Source organism: Amblyraja radiata, chromosome 26 (assembly GCF_010909765.2).
Source record: "Amblyraja radiata isolate CabotCenter1 chromosome 26, sAmbRad1.1.pri, whole genome shotgun sequence".
In the NCBI taxonomy this organism is placed as follows: Eukaryota; Metazoa; Chordata; class Chondrichthyes; order Rajiformes; family Rajidae; genus Amblyraja; species Amblyraja radiata.
The window spans coordinates 31,828,018-31,849,023 of record NC_045981.1 but is presented as its reverse complement, the minus strand read 5'-3'; the positions used below and the strand labels follow the sequence as shown (position 1 = coordinate 31,849,023).

The window sequence follows — 21,006 nt, the reverse complement described above, 5'->3', positions numbered from 1 at the left end:
AAGATAACCATCTAAACTGATTATGGTCTGATTTCCAGCCCCCAACCTTATCAACGCTCTCCAGCATTTGTGCTGTCTCGTTTGTCTCTTCCACAATGAGCGTGTGACAACTATGGATGGGTACAGACACCTCTCACCGTCTTATGAAAGGCGCTGTCCGTGTGAAAACACCAATAAACCTCTGACTTGGGGGGAAGTCGACGATTTTATTTTCAAAACATCCACTTAATTCTCTGCGAGTGACTGACAAGTGCTTGCCCTGCGATTCAGATGCGCTTTGCAAGAGTCCATGAATGTTTCTACATGGCTGGTGGTTTAATACCGAGGCCTCGTTTGTGTTTAGTAACTCCGTGAATTGATTTTCTCTGGCTTTGCAGATACTTGACACTGACGATGCTTCCATATGTTTAAAATCGATTCTGGATATTTAATTTATATTTTCACGTTCACGCTGGCAAGCATTTTAGGATGAGAGGGAGAGATTTAATAGGAACCTAATGGGTAAGTTTTTTCACACAAAAAGGTAGTGGGTGTATGAAACGAGCTGCCTGAGGAGGTAGTTGAGGCAGGTACTATCTCAACATTTAAGAAAGATTTAAACTAGTACATGGATAGGGTGGGTTTAGAGGGATATGGACCAAACACAGGCAGGTGGGGACTAGTGTAGATGGGACATGTTGAACGATGTGGGCAAGTTGGGCAGAAGCTTGTTTCCACGCTGTATCACTCCACGACAATGTATAAATCCAAATATTACCCATTCGGAAGAAAAAAAACTGATGGGCCATTTCAGAAAGCAGATTGGTGTCGTTAGATACAAGATGCTGGAGTAACTCAGCGGGTCCGGCAGCATCTCTGGAGAGAAGCAAAGGGTGACGCTTCGGGTCTAGACCCTTCTCCAGACTGATGACCTGAGGAACTAGATTCGTTTCACCACAAACCATCGCCAATGTATTTAATACGCTTTTTCGAAATTCCAAATATATTCAATTAACGCAAAATAGATAGGCACAAAAAGCTGGAGTAACTCTGTAGTTCCTTCCTACACATATTCAATTAACTGGATTTAACTAACCCTAAAATGGGATATGAGCCTATTTCCACATCATTAGTTGATGCCGCGGTTTTGCGGATTCAGTCAATAACCTTGCCCCTGTAATGCGCTCTTATTGATATCGCCGTCACTGTTCTTCAGAAACTGTGGGCGAAGAACATGTTTTTACCCTTGGAGTTAACTACCAAAGCACTACTCACGGGTTATGGTGAGAAGGCAGGAGAATGGGGTTGAGAGGGATAGATAGATCAGCCAAGACTGAATGGTTGAGTAGACTTGATGGGCCAAATGGTCTAATTCTGCCCCTGTTACGTATAATTTTAAGAACTTATCTATTCTCTGATCTGATCTTCAGTCTGAAGTCTGAAGAAAGTCTTCAGTCTGAAGAAAGGTTCCGACCCGAAACGTCACATATTCATTTTGTCCAGAGATGTATAAGACGTTTGTGAGACCGCATTTAGAATATTGTGTTCAGTTCTGGGCACCATGCTATATGAAATATATTCTCAAGCTTGAAAGGGCTCAGAAAAGATTTACGAGGATGTTGCCTGGACTAGAGGGTGTGAGCTATAGGGAGAGGTTGAGTAGGCTGGGTCTCTATTCCATTGAGCGCAGGGGAGAACTTATAGAGGTATACAAAATCATGAGAGGAATACATCGGGTAGATGCACATAGTTTTTTTGGGCAGAGTTGGGGAATCGAGGACCGGGGGACATAGATTCAAGGTGAGGGGGGAAAGATTTAATAGGAATCCGAGGGGTAACATTTTCATACAAAGGGTGGTGGGTGTATGGAACAAGCTGCCAGAGGAGGTAGTTCAGGCTGGGACTGTCCCATCTTTTAAGAAACAGTTAGACAGGTACATGGATAGGACAGGTTTGGAGGGATATGGGTCAAGCGCAGGCAAGTGGGACTAGTGCAGCTGGGACATTGTTGGCCGGTATGGGCGAGTTGGACCGAAGAGCCTGTTTCTACACTCTCTGTCGCCTGACCCACTGAGTTGCTCCGGCATTTTGTGTCAATGTGTAAGAATGAACTATAGATGCTGGTTTAAACTGACGATAGACACAAAAAGCTGGAGTAACTCAGCGGAACAGGCATCATTTTTGGAGAGAAGGAATGGGTGATGTTTCGGGTCGAGACTTTTATCTTCGGTATAATCCAGCATCTGCAGTACCTTCCTATATAGAGCATTACTCTCATTCGTGTGATGATTCAAACTGCACGGGAGACGATAAACAGTTAATCCAATTTTAACAAGAATCTAGCATCCTCACTAAATTATAAAATAACCGTTTTCATAAAACAGCCTCCTTCGATAACAACGGAAACACTTATTTAGGGGACTGAGTTTCAAATACTACATCTAAAATTTTAGCACAAAGCGCGTATACTTCACACCAACCACAGACATGAAACAAATACATTTTACGTGGTACACATATACTACTGGAGGTGCACAGAATTTGCAAAATTAATCGAGATTGAGTGGGTAATGAGGGCAAAAGATCCATTGGTAGAAGATACTGGACATGTATCTCCATATACTGTGTGTGCACCTCCAGTACATAAAGATAACGTTGATCTGTTCTGTGTCTGTAACTTGCATGGATGATACGACTGTTTGTTCATTGTTTTTTGTGCTAACGGTTTAAATTTAATGCTTGCAACTTTACGCCTTATGTAGACACAACTATATGGGGCGACGCGTCTATAGTCTTCTATTAATTGATATTTCGGCCCGCATTTGCACCCACTCTCGGTTAATTGCGGGAGTAATTAGATCGGTCTGCAGGTGTATTTAGATTCAAACGGAAACGAGCGAGATTCTTCATATGCGTTCACACTGGGTTGTGACTTGAAGACATGTCTCCTTTAGCTTGTGCTGCAGAAATAGGAACGAAAGTAGGATGTCCTCCATCACCGATTTAAAGGCGACGAACCCACGTGTGTTTTAGGTACAAACTTGAAGTTGGTGACAAATATTTAAACGGTATATTTACTTAAAACTCTCGCTTTAAGGGGAATACGCCCTGCAACTAATTGTGTGTTGATTGCGTTTTATCAAACGTGGTTATACAACTTCACGTTTGCTCATTATATGTGGCGGAATAGACACGTTTCTAAAGGGTAAAATTGCGAGGAAGTCTGACAATTGGCGTTTCGTTCCGGTTGATTTCAACTTGTTCCTTGCGATCCGCCCCCTCCCTGCCATTAAAATGAAATTATTAGCAAAAACATTGGCGTGTTGACTTTGGCAGAGTTTATAAGGGAGGCCGAAACCACACAACAACGATTTCTTGGCAAACTTGCCAAAAGAAAGCTACCCAGAAGAGACGATAGGTGCAGTAATACGCGCTGGCGTTCGCTGCAAAATTCAGGTCAGTGTTCCTCTACTTTTTAGACCGTGTCAGGGGAAGATGTAAAATTATTGAAAAGTGTAAATATTAGAGAGGGGAATAGTTTTGGTCGGGACCCATTTAGATTAATGCCTGGTCCAAACTTGGCAAGTTTAATACTTGAAAGGTGTGCAGTCAAAGATCGAATCAAACAGCGTGCTTTCTTCCAGTGGACCCACCGGTCGGTATCTCCAGAGATTAGAAAATGTACTTCCTGGTCTTTTTTTTTTTGAGGAGGGTGTTTGTTTAAATCTTTCTTAAAACACAGAATTTCACACCGAAGCTTCCTCGCGGGGACTCTTGTACAGAGGCAGCTCCTGGTAATTAATTTGGCATTTCAGAATAGCGACAGGGCTGCATAATGCCCGTATTCATCCCTGCGGACTCATCTGAGAAAAAACTTTAAGAAAAGCTTTCAGAAAACCAGAAAATACCATTCCGTTACTGTTCAAAGGAACTGTCAGTCCACGGAATAAATCGCCGCCTATTACTCGCTGCTTATTTAAACAGGCCTTCGTGGATTTCCATAACCCTACAATTACTTAGCAGAACGTTTCTTGTTGTTGTTGTGTGGTGGTGGTAGTGGGGGTAGTTGGCGTGGGGGGTGGGGAAGGACTGCTGGCTAGGTTTCATACAAGGATGCGTGGCAGTGCGGTGGAGATTGGTCTGGTGGTGGGGTGGCGGGGGGGGGGGGGGTGAGATTAGAATGAAAAGATGACTTTTCATCTGTGTATGAAATACATTTCAAGCGGAAAGTGGACACCGGGCTCCTGGTCCCAAGGGGATGCTGATATAGGATGGAGTTATGCACACTCGAGGATCTCCCGGCGACTCTCATGGCTACAAAATACATTCGGCTCTGCAACCTTATGGTGCAAAACCAATACTACTTTTTCCACCTTTTGGGTATTCCCTGCACAACGGCGCCTAGATTCATTTTGCCTCGTGATTGTTTTGCAGGCTCATGTTGAGGGGAGAGATGCACCAGAAATTAAATTCTGACCCTATTCACAGCTCATCTCATTAGAACCATCATTTACATTGGTGGAGAGGGGTCAAAGGACTGACTGAATTTCCCTCTGCCTCGGCCAGTTCCGTATTCGAGACCTGTTCCATTGGTCGTTCGTGCTTTTAACCCTTCAAAAATTGGTTAAAAAGTGCGAGGATGGGAATTGTTTAGTATCTGGATACATCGCCCCACACGGGGCACTGGTTCTATTGATAGTTATTGCACATTCATGAATAGGGATTTCCTTGGTTTAAACTAAAGAGGCGTTTCCGCGTTCGCAATTTCATGCATAAAAACTAAATATGGAAGGAAGTGGCAAGTTAAAATATAGTTATTTATTCGTTCAGAGATAGCCTGTTCATCGACCAGTGAAGCGCGAATATAAATTGCAATCCTAATCAGTGATATCTCCTGAAACATTGGTAGTTGTGCCATCTGCGTAATATTTGCAAACCTTAAGCTGTAACCTTTTATGTGGATGAGTGAGAAGAGACGTTATTGACATTTGCCGTCAATCAGAGGTATATTATATTAATCTACATGTCCAATTCAGATGGTGTTTATGACACTATATAGCACTTATATCTAATAAATTATGTTAGAATTGTTTATGAGACAATTGTCTTGTGATAAAAAGCAATATAAACGCAAATATCTACAAGCGGAAGAACACATAAAGTGCTGGAGGTACTCAGTCAGCGGGCCAGTCAGCATCTGTGGACAGGCGATGTTTCAGGTCGGGATCCTTCAAACTGATGCCTCCATCTGTAACAAGGGTTCCCAAACTGGGGTAAATTTCGCCACACCCAGGGGGTACATTTGTTGATTCTGGATTTGTTAAAAAAACAGTATTTTAAATGTTCCCTTGTGTCGGCTGCTTTATTATGGTAGAAGTGTGAACTCAAATTACTGAACACAACGGGGTGCGGGTAAATTTACTTTCCAAAAGTTGCCAGGGGGTAAACGGGACGAAAAAGGTTGGGAACCCCTGATCGATAATTCGACACTGCTTTCCCAGAAGTATAAACCTTTTGCGGAGTATTTAAAGCGTTTCTACATCGCTTTACGTGTGTAGGCAATATGTAATCTGGAACACAGCGACGTTAATTTGGTGTAAAGGTCAAAGAGCTGGAGGAACTCAGCAGGTCAGGCGGCATCTGTGGAGGGAATGGACAGGCGATGTTTCGGGTTGGAGGCGTTTCTTCAGACAGGATATAGACCATTTAGGAATATGGGGCAGGAAAATGGCAGGTATTTTAATCCGGGTAAGTGTGAAATGTAGCATTTTGGAAAGGCAAAACAGTCCCACGTGAAACGCCTCTGTCCATTCCCTCCACAGATGCTGCCTGTCCTGCTCCTGCACTTTGTGTTTCGCTCAGAATGTCAGCATCTGCAGTCAGTGTCTTCTGTCTGACTTTAACTACATCCTGTCAAAAACATTGTTGAAGTGTTAATTGAAAAAGGAGGTAGGGAGAAATAAATCAATGTAGCGTTTCTCCTTCTCTCACAGTCGGGGAGTAAACTGACTACAACTATAATCAGACATAATAATAATAAGTGGATGGATGAATTTCGGATTAATTGATTCAACTCTAGTTTCAACGTGCCCCATTTTATCGACCAGGGTGAACATTGGAATGATTTCGATTTAAAAAAAAACTATCCTAGTTTAAAATTAAAAGAAAAATGACATGGGCCGAACAGTGTCACAGCTGACAGCCGCTGCTTCACAGCACCTGAGAACCGGGTCCGACCCTGACCGCGGTGCTGTCTGTGTGGAGTTCGCACGTTCTCCCTGCTGGAACCACCGGGTTCTCCGGTTTCCTATCAAGTCCCAAAAGACGTGCGTGTTTGAAGTTAAGTGGCTTCTGTAAATTGTCCAAGTGTGTAGGGATTGGATGAGAAAGTGGGATAACATGTAGCTAGTGCGGACGTGCGATCGATGATGGGTTTGGGCTCGGTGGGCCGAAGGGCCTATTTCCATGCTGTATCTCTAAACTAAACCTAAACAGTCACCTCAGTGAAGGCTGGCCTAATCGCAAAACAAAGGTTATGTGGCCTGAACGATAATGAATGATTTCATGGAGGATTCTTTTCTGTATCAATGTTGAGGTGCGATTCAAAGTAAAGTCATCAAAATTTGGTTAGCGATAAGCTTGTTGGAAATCCGTGCTTACTTCTAAAGCAAGGATTGCGTGTTGCCAAACAGCACACAAAGATGACCATGAGTTCTGTAGTAAACTGTCACCTTAACCAAGTGCAATAAAAACAGAACCGAATCCTATGATAAGACACGGTTACATTTCGATACCAAGTCAATAAATGAAACGCCTTTGAGAACCTCCATTGTAATTAAATGCGAATGGGATCACTTTTGTTGTGCCCTGTTTTATCTTTGAAACTGTTCAGAGGGCCTTATCATTTACATTAACTTTGTGTAGTTCCAGTAAAATAAAATAAAAAAGATCCTTTGGACAAAAGCTACCCCGCTTTCCCTGGGAAAACAAACGATTTGCTGATTGTTTCTGGTTGCAGCGGAGTGCGAGGCTGGAATACGGTGCTCAGCCAATTCAGTCTGTTTGGACAAGACGGACATTGTTCTAGCCATCAACAAAGTGGAGAGGGGTCATCTGGCTCTCCCTTGTGTTAGATTCACTGCGTGCCTCTGAGACCAGATACGGCTGATGTGAAAATTACCCGCATTGACCGAAAGAACAAATTATAGAAACAAGAACACACCAATAATACATGCGCTGCCATATCAACGAGGCCAAAAAAAAGTGACTTTTGAAAGGATATTTAAAAGTTCCCGATCTACTCTTTCCATCATTATTGTTAATTCATCCATCCAACCCGAATTACCATAATCCGCCGTGACTACACATTTTGTATCCAGGTATATACTTCATTATATTAATTTCTCTCGGGGTAAAACAAGCACACTTCTCTTTTGAAGTTTTCGGATTAAAATTTCATTGAGTGTTAAATAAACAAGCACAAATTCGATTTCTTCTATGAAATTATTTTTTTTCTAGGTGAACCTTAATTGGATTCATTTGTAAAACTGGGGGGAACGAAATGGCTAAATGCGGATTGATAATACTGTCAATAAATTATAAAAACCAGCACAACAATCGCGCGACTACTCTGCCGTTTAAACTGTGAAGGTGTTTGGAGCCTGGGACGAATATTACAGTAGTGCTAAATAATGAACGGCCCTTTCACAGTACAACATTCAAATGGGGAACAAAAATATTCGAACAAAGTTTGCCTTCTTGAACAGATGCCCAGCGGTTTAAGTTACTTAGAATTCGTTAGAAGTAGATAGCGAGTTTTTTTTTTTTTTAAAGGAACGTATTTCTCTACAAGAAATAAATATTTGATGTTGATATACTTTTAAATGTTGTGCAGATTACAAAAGGTAGTAAATGTTTTCACAGATGAAAGCATGATTGTAATTGAAGTGTATGCAACATGTTTCTAAAAGCGAGCATCTAATTTAAAGTGTAATCTTATTTGCTTCATTGGGGCATTGATTTGTTTAAAATAGAGTCATCAATAGTTCTCATCGAAGTAATTCGATTGAACAAGACGAGCAATTCAAATTATTTTCTGAAAATGAACGTAATAACATCACCCAAACAATTTTGATTCTTGGTGCAATGGGGTTTCTTTTTCAGTTTGGCGCTTTAAAAAAAATTCTATACGTATTCACTTTGATATAAATAAAAGGGAATATCAGCCGGTTTAATCGTTGCGAATGAAGATATCCAGAAATTGTTTCAACTGATGCTGCCCCCTAGATTTTTCCAATTTTAAGTTATTTTACCAAAGCAAATTCGCGGAGCCTCTGAAATGGTTTCGAGCCCAGAAATGTCAGCGGATGGACAATGCACGGTTCCAAATTAATGCCTAATCAATCTGTACAAGATTATGTCTCGATTTGTTCTCAAAGTGTGACATATGATCGGGGTCCTCAGGCGTACAGATGCATTGAAGTGTTTAAACTATTAACATTTGATTTTAAAAAAACGTTTATTTTGCAAGATCAATAGATTGGAAGTGTTATCATGAGGAGACTGGCTTTCTTTACATCTCCATTGCCCCCCAGTCGTTGTTATTAGTGGCAATGATTTGTCCTCCTCCTAATTGGGATCTCGGTAGCGACCCCAATGAGCGCGGGGTGATCGTATTGTAAAAACGATTTGGGTAAGGTATTATGGGCTATTTCACGGTGAACAGTTAACAAATTCTGCTCCATGCTGGCAGTAGCTGCTGAGCCGGGACTTTCCCGCAGGGAAGACGGCTGGGACCCAAAGCCACCCCACTGAGAGAGCAGGGCTGAGGCGAGATTAATCATGGACTAATTCAATTTACAACAGCCCATTTATTCAGTCTCTTTTTTCCAAGACGAGCCTCACAGAGGCATTGTCGAAGCAGATTTGCATAGTCCAAATCTGTGCTTGCGATGGCCACAATAACAGGTTCTTGATTCCCCACCCCCCTTGTCCCACCTTACTCTGCAACCGAGATTCACTGGTTTTACAATAATCTGCATTCAAACGAGTTAGCGAGCTTTAACTAGAGACAAAAATACGACTACATTTCACACATATACATCCTGCAGGCTGTGTAGAAGCGTTATAGATAATTTCGCTTGCCCTTTTATCAAGTGTTTTTACATAAAGAAACCCCTGGAAAGTTGCTGTTCCTTTCTCGCTTTTGTTTCTTCGGCGTGAGCACTTTTTTTTTATTCAGCAACTTTTTCTTTGAAAGCGGCCTCGCGCTGTCTCCGAGTTAACAATTTCATTGCAATGTCAATCATCGTTTACATGTGAATTTGTAGCAGTCTTTTGTGCAGCAACAAAACTGGTGCGGAGTCCCTTCCTCGATCATTATTACACGCATTAACATTTTAATTGGGCTTTTTGTGGTTGTATCTTGATATGCGTTAAATTCTGGACCAACAAGTCGTGTTGAGAATGGGGTTCCTTTGGCAGTTTTGTGTATCGCACTTAATTGGGAGGGGCGATTCTGAGAAGTGACACAAGAAGACTATCATTTGGACCCAGTGTCGCTGCTTTTCGGGAAAACTGCGGTTAGATAAACGACAGGTGGCTTGCGGAGGGAAAAAAACGTTACTGTGATCTTATATCTACGGTGAGGTCCCGCTTCGGTTTTCCCTGTCCAGGCGCAGAGGAGGAGATAATTAATAAGACAGTGGCGCGATCACATGTAAGGCATAATTCGATACATTAGCGATCTTCCGCGGCGGAAATGGATGAACATTGAAACAGAATCTGCATATTCAATAAATAAATGCTTCAATGGAGCGTTACCCAATTATATTAATATGTAGGCACAAGGGACTGCAGATGCTGGTTTACAAAAAAAAAAAGACACAAAGTGCTGGAGTAACTCAGCGCGTCAGGCAGAGATGAACCCATATTTTAACACATACACTCGTCTATTTAAATCTTCACCTGCCCAAGTTTGGAAGAACGAAAATATTGACATAGCTTAGGTTAAAAAAAAACTCAATGATTTCTGCGAATATAGTAAGTGTATAAATTGGAAAATATTGTGGATCGATACATAATGTAGAAGCCCCGTGATGATTGATGGATTTACATTGAAATGCAGTGTCCCCCTGATACCGCGGGAATAGAACGGTGCAACAGAGGCAACTATCTGTCTATTTCACATAATAGTGCTCACACGTCCAGCCCCCATTGCAATCGTACCGCAAGTTGTACTTGCGAGTATAATTGCAGCGGCAGATATCGTCAGTAATAACTCCCCGCCATTATTCTACATTGTTGAAAGATTTCTTTCTCATTAAAATAGATTTTTTTTCCGCCCATGTGCAGAGGCAGACTATAGAATCAGGCGGCAGCGGGTTCAGTGATCGCAGAGGCTGTAAACAGTCTAATTGGACTGGTTCTGTAGCTGCAGCTCCATGTGGAAGAATGCCTGCGCTTGCTATTGATAAACTACCAGAGGATGTCGTTGTTTTCGCTGCCTCTGTGTGTTGAATGACACTCTTCGTCAGGGGCACTCAGTGACCTCGATCCAGCAGGAGTTACGCACGTCATTCAGCTTCTATGCAGACACAAGGCGCAAAGACAGGATCCCAAAGGGAAAGGAGACTCTCCGCGATACCGGGCAATGCAAAATGACTGATGCGCGCCGGAGAAAGCGCTCTCTCAGCTAAAGAAAAAAAAGGCATCAGGGTTTTTGTTTTAGCGTGCATTGTTCAGTCAAAGAGTTTTTACAGGTAACACACCACACGGAACAGTCGCCGGGAATATGAAAGGGAGCAATGTTTAGAGGGTTTTATTTTTGTTTGCTCTTTTCATTTTTGATAATTCTGTGATTGCGTTTGTGTGTTTTTTCTCTCTCTCTGTGTAACCAGGATCCTTCGTCGCATGTGTCAAGGCTGCAACGTGACGGGAGAACAAAATGCTGTGGAGTTTTTGGGAGTTTGCATGCGCTTTTCTGGGTCTGGGCTGCCTGGTGGAAGGTGTCCGCGGGGGTTACGGCATGAGCATGTTCGCAGCTCAACAGACACCCCCCGATCCTTGCTACGACGAGAACAGCAATCCCAGGCGATGCATCCCCGACTTCGTCAACTCGGCTTTCGGCAAGGAAGTGAAAGTGTCTAGCACTTGCGGCAAACCCGCGTCTAGGTACTGTGTGGTGACCGAGAAAGGAGACGAGCGCTTCAGGAATTGCCACATCTGCGACTCTACCGACCCGAAGAAGGCTCGCCCGCCGTCCTACCTGACCGACCTCAACAACCCTCACAACCTGACTTGCTGGCAATCGGAGAACCACATCCAGTACCCACAGAACGTCACCCTCACTCTCTCCCTCGGCAAGAAATTCGAAGTCACATATGTCAGTCTCCAGTTCTGCTCCCCGCGACCCGAATCGATGGCTATCTACAAGTCGATGGACTACGGCAAAACGTGGGTGCCTTTCCAATTCTACTCGACCCAGTGCAGAAAAATGTACAACAAGCCCAACAAGGCTGCCATCACCAAGCAGAACGAGCAGGAGGCTATCTGCACCGACTCCCACACCGACATGCACCCTTTCACAGGAGGCCTCATAGCTTTCAGCACCTTGGACGGCCGCCCGTCGGCGCACGATTTTGACAACAGCCCTGTCCTCCAAGACTGGGTCACCGCTACCGACATCAAGGTGGCTTTCAGCCGCCTCCACACCTTCGGGGACGAGAACGAAGACGATTCGGAACTTGCCAGGGAGTCCTATTATTACGCCGTGTCCGACCTGCAGGTCGGAGGCCGCTGTAAGTGTAACGGGCACGCGTCCCGGTGTATCCGAGACCGGGATGGCAACCTGATTTGTGACTGTAAGCACAACACCGCCGGCCCGGAATGTGACCGATGTAAACTTTTCCACTACGACCGACCCTGGCAGAGAGCCACGGCCAGAGAATCCAACGAGTGTGTAGGTAAGAGAAAAAATCCCAACTTTCAGACTCGTAGAATAGTATGGCATTTTGGATCTCAATCGTTGCAAGCAGAAAGACACTTGATCTATGGATCATTATTAATTAGCATAATCTGACAAGGAGAATAGATTCATATGTTACACAGCACGGAAGCAGACCATTCGGCCTAAGATGTCCATGCAGACCAAAAACCCCCCATCCTATTTGCCCGCGATAGGCCCATATCCATCTACCTTCCCTATCCATGTACCTGCCCGAGTGTATTTTAAAGTACCAATCTCAATTACCTCCTCCGGGACCTCGTTCCATATACCTACCTCTGTGTGTAAAAATTGCCCATCGGGTTCCTATAAAACCTTCCCCCTCTCACCTTAAAAGGCAAGGTCATGGCGCCGACTCCTATATATCGTTAACCAGGAAACCAGTGAGATTGTGAGCGATAAAATACGTTCAAATCCACTGCTCGGTGACCTGTGCAGCTAAGTCAGGAAGGGCGACCAGAATTGACAAACCTGTTACATCCCGGAGTCTTTATTCCTGTATCCCACCGAGGAAGGACATTCACCCTCTGAGATTGATGGTGCAAATCTATTTCCCCGTGAGCTTGCATGGCACAGTCTCACGCGGTTTAGTTTAACGCTTAGTTTAGAGATACGGCCACCCAGTCCACGCCGACCTTCGATCGCCCATTCACATTGGTTCTATGATATTACCCTTTCTTATCCATTGCATGCACACCAGGGAGAAATTTACAGTCTAATTAACCTACTAAGACCTACATCATCTTTGGGATGTGGGAGGAAACTCACGCGATCACAGGGAGAACATGCAAACTCCACACCCGAGGTCTGATTCGAATCCAGGTCTCTGGTGCTATGAGACAGCAGCTCTACCAGCTGCGCCACTGTTCCGCTCTTGCCCAAGATCCACATTTCAGCAATAAACATACTCTGAGTGCATCGTTAATTATCTACCCCAATGGCCAGCTACTAAAGAGTTTGATATTATTTTGGGCACGGTATATTTTGTGTCCCAAACGGCCACGTGAAATCCACTGCTTTCTAAACACTGTTAACACTTGAGTCCTCACTGACCGCTTTATCAACAAATCCAAACTCGCCGGGAAAATCTATTGCACCCACATTACTAAGTCGATGGCTCAATATTATTGATGTCAAATGTGTAGGGAAATGTCAAATGTGATCTTTTAAATGGAAAATGATAACGATATTGACAATCAGTTCAGAAAAGGGCAACATTGACAATATTTTACAAAGTAAGATTATTGGGAACTGATCAAGCTTATTGTAGTGCCATTGTGATTGCCAGAAGCGGGATATCTTTGTCGGCGATTGATATTTCAAAGCCTGGGAACACAAGTAACCATGTGCTCTAAACATTCACCTAGAAAGTAATTGTGCGCGGTGCCTTGATGCAATGTTAGTGTCAACATATTGGTGTCGAACATGTACCCGCTACTGTTTATGGGTTTATATTCATAATATTGTCCCAGATGTTGAGAGGTGAATTGAAACCACGAGCAAAAACATAACGGTCCTTGTGAAGGGGGGCTCCTGTTCCTCTGCAATGCGATTGCAATTGGAACGTTCTGAAAATCCCACCAACTTGGTCCTAAATATCTGCTCCGAGCGCAATGCGAGCTTCACAATAGTTTCCAGAGCACACGTTTCATAATGTGTAGGAAGGAGCCGCAGCTGCTGGCTTACACCGAAGATAGACACAAAACGCTAGAGTAACTCAGCGGGTCAGGCAGCATCTCTGGAGAGAAGGAATAGGTCTGAAGAAGGGTCTAGGGCCTAAACGTCACATATTCCCTTTCTCCAGAGATGCTGCCTGACCCGCTGAGTTACTCCAGCATTTTGTGCCTATCTACATGTTTCATAATCTCGGCACAAATTCAGGCAGGGACTTCCTTGGGCATTTCGAAGTTTAATTAGTATAATGGATGGTGAATTCCCGGGCACTCCGCGTATTTGCCGTGGTATCGAGGAGTATGTTTCTGATCGTACCGTGGCAGTTAAATTCATAAAAATAACTCCTCCAACGTTTAGTACAAGTCGCCGCAATCAAATAAATCGGCGAGTGTTGGCGTTTCAAGTGTAACCCAGGGAGGCGAAGGGATCTAATCATCGAATAATCCGGCTAACTCTGTCATCTGTCGGCAGGGTAGGATTCGCCTTGCCGTTTTATTGGCGCTGCCTATCATGAAAGGATTTATAATTTTACAACCGCTGAACAATAAACGTTGCGCCTTTCATGTTCCTTTTGAGCTGATCGGTTTTATCACCCCCGCCGCCGTAAAATAAGGCAATCTGGCTGTTGTTTTCAGTTGATTCTATTTATATATTTTTGTGTTTGACTGAAGTTTAGACCTGAAACCTTAACTTAGCTTAAGCCAGCAGGCCGCAGCCAAAGCTGTGTTTTAATTAACAAATTTATACATATAATTTATATAGGTAGACAGCTAAATTAAGGCGGCAACGTTTTGGGTTAAAATCCGCTGGGGGAAATACTTCTTTGGTCCGGGAATGGGGGTGTACCCTTAAAAATAATGTTAGCTAGGGGGAAGAGAATTTTCAAATATTCTCGCCTTTTTGAAAAGTTAAATACATAGAGTTAACTGATTGCTGGATAGCTATTTGCCCTTTAATGTCTCAGAACGGGCTGAAGAATGTCTCTTGTGAATCTATGTTGAGTGAATGAATTGTACACAGTACAAGATGGCAACGCGCACACTTTTACACCTTATTGGAACTTTCCCCAGAGCGACTTAGAAAGACAGTGGCTAAAATATAGAGACACAAAGGACAGCAGATGCTAGCATCTTGAGCTAAACACAGAGTGTTGGAGGAACTCAGCGGGTCGGGCAGCATCTGCGGAGGGAAATGAACAGACAGACAGACAGACGAGGGACGGGACGCGACCATTCTTCAGACTGACTGACCCGCTGAGTTCCTCCAGCACTTTGTGCTTTGCAGCGGCTAAAGGGGTTCTTCCCAATGGATTCTGGACAGGGGAGAGGTTCAGCATTAAACATGTCTAAAGTCAAAGGGAAAAAAGCATGTAAGCGATTACAGGAGAATGTGTGAATATCTGCCCAATGTGTTGGAGGGCTGCTCGCTGTGGCAATGTGAGTCCAGAAACAGTGTTCCCGGGAGTTGCGGCTGGTATCCATGTGCGTGTGTGTATACAGTGTGTGTGTGTGTGTGTTTATATATATACAGTATGTGCGTGTGTGTTTGTGAAGGCTTCCATCGTCGCACCCACTACTCGCTGCGAGCCGAGCGCTTCGCTTTGGCCTTGACAAATCACCATGTACACACGCAATGAAGTTCACTCCAACGGTCTCACGGCCTTGCGATCGCGATTCAACTGTTCGTCCTTCGCTCGTCAATCTCTTTGCCTCCTGTGCTTCAGGAAGCTGCATCTTCTCCCTCGCCAAACAAACCCACCAATCCCGCAATATACGTCCCACATTTACGGTTCTTTAAAAGGTCTCTCTTGCGCCACAACGGTCACTTGTTCCCCCAAACACTAGTTCGGTTTAGTTTACAGATACAGCGTGGAAACAGGCCATTCGGCCCACCGAGTCCGCGCCAACCAGCGACCACCCCGCACTCTAACACTTTCCTACACACTTAGAGACAATTCTCAATTTTTGCCGAAGCCAATTAACCTGCAAACCTGCACGTCTTTGGAGTGTTGAAGGAAACCGGAGCACCCGGTGAAAACCCACGCGGTACGGAGAAAACGTACAAACTCCGTACAGACAGCACCCGTAGTCAGGATCGAACCGGGACTCTGGCGCTCTAAGACAACAACTGCCACTGCGCTATAAAAGTGCACAGGAGATAAATGCTTTGGCAAATATATATATATATGTGTGTGTGAATAAATTATGCCGAGAGTAATCCTTTCTTTAAAGCTGCACATGACTTATTTAGGCATTTAAAAAAAAATCCGTTCTTTGTTCAGTGGAACACTTTTGTGAAAAGATAATTACTGTTTCTTTCACAAGAAACATTTTTTTAGCGACTGCACAGTGAAGAGTTCTCTTTATACTCGCGGTTAATTGATGAGGGTGTGTGAAGTCTCTTCACTTCTAGCCCATCTAGCGGGAACGTGGATGTACCCGACCGTGGGGTGAACACTGTAACAGTCGCAGTCCCTAGGGTAGCGAGGATGTTGTTGGTGATCTGTTTAATATGCACTAGGCGAGAAACACGCGGTGTCGGGTGAAATTATGAGTAAATTATGTTGTTAATGTAACTGTTAAACTGCAGCAAATATGAATTTCATTCTTCTGTACATATGACATTTAAACACCGAACATAGACACAAAACACTGGTGCAACTCAACGGGTCAGACAGTATCTCTGGGGGAAAAGAATAGATGACGTTTCTGGTCGAGATCTCTTCAGACCGAATGTCAGGGGAGGGGGGAAAAGTGGTCAAATGGATGAAAGATACGCAAAAAGTAACAATGATCAAGAGAAGGTGGAGCCCACAATAGTCCATTGTTGTCTGTGGGGATTGTGATAAGGAGCGCTACAAAGAGTGAAATTTGGCAGAACGGGATACAAGGGTTACTTGGTTAGAGAAATCAACAATCATACTGCTGGGTTGTGAGGTGCTGTTCCACCAATTTGCATGTGGCCTCACTCTGACAGTGGAGGAGGCCCAGGACAGACAGGTCAGCATGGGAATTGGAAGGGGTGTTAAAGTTGAACACACTTGACTTGAAAAATGGGGGAACAGGGAAGGGTCTTGGAAATTGAAGTGTTTCTTATCTGAGCCTACTTGAGGTAACTTGAAGACTCCAACTTCATTCCCCTTCAGCAGTTGTTTGGGCTGATGTAAACTAGACAGGACCTGACCCAGACTTGGCGAGAGGGTAAAAGCCTGGATGTAAGTGCAGACACTGTACAGATAAAGCTCTCGCCATGTCCCATCGTGTCGCTACTGACATGTGGGAAGAATGACTATAGAGGTCTGTCGCAGTGATGTGCAGAAAGTGGCCCCAGCAGAAAAGGCCTACTTTACAATTCTGTCAGTGCTTTCACTGACGCCTTTCATGACTCTGACAAGTTAGGCATGTACCACAGGCTAATGGGAGAAAGTCGTGAAATAATACACAAAAGTACTTAAGAAACTTAGCAGGTCAGGCAGCATCTGTGGAGGACATAGATAAGTGACGTTTTGGGTTGGGAGTTAATCCAGTACTTTCTATCTTTTTTTGTATGTGTTACTCCAGCACTTTTAAGCATTTTGGAATAGATCGGTAAACACACAGTCTTTTGCCCAGAGTATGGTAACCAGGGGACATAGGTTTCAGGTGAGGAGGGAAAGATTTAATGGGAACCTGCGGGGCAACTTTTTTTACATAAAGGGTGGTGGGTTTATGGAACAAGCTGCCGGAGGCGATAGTGGAGCAACGTTTAAGAAACATTTAGACAGGTACATGGAAGGGGTAGGTTTAGAGTATCGGTCAAATGCAGGCAGGTGGGACCAATGTGGATGTGGCATATTGGTTGGAGTGGGCAAGCTGGGCTGAAGGGCCTGTTTTCACACTGTATGACTCTGTTACTCCAGCACTTTGTGTCTTTTTTTTTACACCAGCATCTGCAGTTCCTTGTGTCCACGGTGAAACTCGTGAGCAAGAGGGGGTGGAGAGCGGGAGAGATCTATGGGAAGATGCCTGGAAGCTTTTTTTACTGCCTTAAAACACCAGGTTTTCCCAAGTGCTTTCACTTTACCCCTTGTAGGACAGACCAAGCAAGGGGCTCATGAGATCACTCTTGAGTAAGAAATGTTTGGGAGAACCAAGAATATACAAACTGGAGAAACATCACTTCTGAGCACCACCTCTGCACGATTTAAGCCCATTTTGGGAGATGTGGAACAAATGAATAATTAAAAATAACAGCTGTGGAAGTAAACATGTACGACTCCCTGCATTATACTTAACACCCTCAAACTGTACCTCCTGCATTCCCTCCCCTCTCGACCCACCCCTTCCCCAAGCCTAGTCATCCTACCAGTCCCATTCGTCGCATCCTTGTATCCCTCTTGTTATCACACCTTCTGCAGCCATTATGGGCTCCACCCTTCCCGAGGTCATGTGTGTTCAAGAAGGGACTGCAGATGCTGGAAAATCGAAGGTAGACAAAAGTGCTGGAGAAACTCAGCGGGTGCAGCACCTGAGGTCTACCTGAGGTCAGTTGTTGCTGGTCTTGATTTACTCTGGCCTTTTCTCACCTCCAGTTTATTCACCACCTCTACTTTCAGTGTGAAGAGGGTTCCAACCCAAAATGACCTATTTTTCTCCAGAGATGCTGCCTGAGCTGCTGAGTTACACTAGAATTTTGTGTATCTTCCCTCAAACTGAAAATTGTACTAAATCAATGGTATAATAATAATAATGGATGGGATTTATATAGTGCCTCTAATACTCAAGGCGCTTTACATCGCATTATTCATACACTCCTCAGTCACACTCGGTGGTGGTAAGCTACTTCTGTAGCCACAGCTGCCCTGGGGCAGACTGACGGAAGCGTGGCTGCCAATCTGTGCCTACGGCCCTTCCGACCACCACCAATCACTCACACACATTCACACACATTCACACACAGGCAAAGGTGGGTGAAGTGTCTTGCCCAAGGACACAACGACAGTATGCACTCCAAGCGGGATTCGAACCGGCTACCTTCCGGTTGCCAGCCGAACACTTAGCCCATTGTGCCATCTGTCGTCCCTATGAAAACTGAATTCTCGAATTTTAAGTAATACCCCACTAATTCGTCATGCCACCCTCCCCACCCATTTCTTCCACCGACTAGCCTCTTCCGTACCTCCCCATCCCCTTCCACCTATATACCTCTATACATTTCACTCCTCTCATGATCTGACATCGTTTTGTCTCCCTTACTCCACCCATCTACAAAACAACTTTACCTGTATCCACTTATCACTTGCTAGGCTTTGTCCTCTTTTCCAACTTTCTCCTCCAACCCCCAGTACAATCAATCTGAAGAATGGTCCCACCGTGAAATGTCACCTGTCCATTCCCTCCACATATGCTGCCTGACCATGTTTTGCTCAAGGTTCCAACATCCACTGTTCCCCGTGTCCCTGTTTGAAACTGCTTGGAGTTAGCATATAATAACTTTGGCCATCTTAGAATCTGTGAATAAAATCAAGTCCGTCCCCCCAACCCCCACTCCCCCTTGATCCCAAATAACTGCTGAAGGAGAAAAACAATGGAGTCTTCAAATGTGATCTGTCAAGAGTGGTTATTTGTTATCTCTACAGAAAAATGAAATTCCTACTCACTGCACTTAACAGGAACAGCAAGTCGTATTTAGCTTGGGCAGCCTACAACTCAGTGGAATTAATATTTCATGTAATCATTGCATTCCCTCTCTCTCCATCCTTCCACCACCCTAGACGGCCTGCTAGTTTCACTGTTCATATCCATTCGTTATCACCTCCTCAACAGCCAACAATGGACAATTGTGGGCTCCTTGGCCATCGGTGCCGGCTCTGAGTTGTTCTGCAACCTTTTTATACCTCTTGTTTCCCTTTCCCCTGAAGAAGGGTCTCGATCTAAAACGTCACCTATTCCTTTCCTCCAGAGATGCTGCCTGACCCACTGAGCGAGTCCAGCATTTTGCATGCAATAATCGGTAATTAAATAAATAAATGATCAGTAATATTAGGTAAACAGATTAACCAAAAACAAAGTGCACAGTAGATCGTTGCTGGGATAGTGTTGTGGTTGGAATTGTTCAAGGTGGTTTAAGACTGATGGTTGATGAGAATAAACTGTTATTGGAACTGGAGGTCATGGTTTTCAGTGTTTAAAACCTACTTTCTGATGGTAGCAGCGAGATGAGAACTTGGCCAGGACAGTGTGGGTCTCTGATGATATTAGTTGCGTTTTCAAGGCTGCCTCTTGTAGATCCCCATCCATTCAATGGTGGGAAATGTAATACTTCTGAGGACCAGGCAATGTCCACCACTTTCTGCAAACTTTTTTGTTCCACTGTGCTTGAGTTAGCACACCAGACCTTGATTCAACCAGTCAGTATGTTCTCCATTGTACACCTGTAGAAGTTCAATAGAATTTCAGCGACATACCAAATCTCCTCAAAGCTTCAAAGGAAATAGAGATGTTGGTGAGGTTTCTGTGATCTTTGTTCTACAGTCAGAATGGTAAGGGACTCCACCACTGATTACTTAAATTAGCCTACCCTTTTCAATAATGTGGAACATTTAGAATCTATTCAAGATTTCATTTTGGATTCTGTTCACCGATAATAGAAATTTAATTTAATTAACAGATTGTAAGCCTGTTTATAACTGGTTACAAGCAAATCAATTTGTAGCACCTCCAACATACTCATTTTAATAACATACATAATGGCCTATATTAAAAGTATATATATGGTCAAGCTGTAATTGGTGCTATAAGAATGTACATTTATATGGCGCCTGCTCCATTCCCATTGTTTGGACAATAGTAGCTTGCAGATGATTAGTTCATATGACATTAAGTTACTATTATTAATTGAGAATATTCTGCAAATATATTGCACATAGTGGGATCCATATACATTTTGTCATATTTAATTAATTATATTAATTGTCTTTTTGTTGAAATTTGCTTTCTGTTGGGGAAAATAATTTGGTCCTGACTGAGGACTGCTAATGTTCAACATCCATTTTTTCTTATTGACCTAACTAAGGAACAAACAGGTCTGAAATCTCAATTAGTGTGAAGAAGTCCTGACCTGAAATGTCACCTATCCATGTTCTCCAGGTGACCCACTGAGTTGCTCCAGCACATTCGTGTCTTTCCAACCATAAAGCATCTTGCGTTTTGTCGGTTTGATTTGTGCATTTTTAGAATTACATGCTCGTTTAATTAATTCCAAAGTTATTTTGCAGTCTCATGCTTTTGAAATGACTTGCTCAAATTTACACCTGGCAGCGTAGGCATGTGCGATGCTTGGCAAGGAACTGTACAGAACAACAGTGAAAG

At 43.7% G+C, this 21,006-nt stretch overlaps 1 protein-coding gene across 2 annotated transcripts in view; it reads left to right on the top strand.

Moving 5' to 3' along the window:
* The first annotated feature begins 3,315 nt into the window (after positions 1-3,315).
* Positions 3,316-21,006, top strand: part of ntn1 (netrin 1) — a 204,682-nt gene continuing 186,991 nt past the window's right edge. Inside the window, exons 1-2 of one of the 2 annotated variants that reach the window (XM_033044616.1) lie at positions 3,316-3,435; positions 10,878-11,942. In XM_033044616.1, the coding sequence (XP_032900507.1) occupies positions 10,925-11,942 (1,018 nt within the window). In that variant the 5' untranslated portion in view covers positions 3,316-3,435; positions 10,878-10,924. Of the gene's footprint in view, positions 3,436-10,211; positions 10,740-10,877; positions 11,943-21,006 lie in introns of those variants that run through there. The other variant, XM_033044617.1, reaches the window with a different exon arrangement.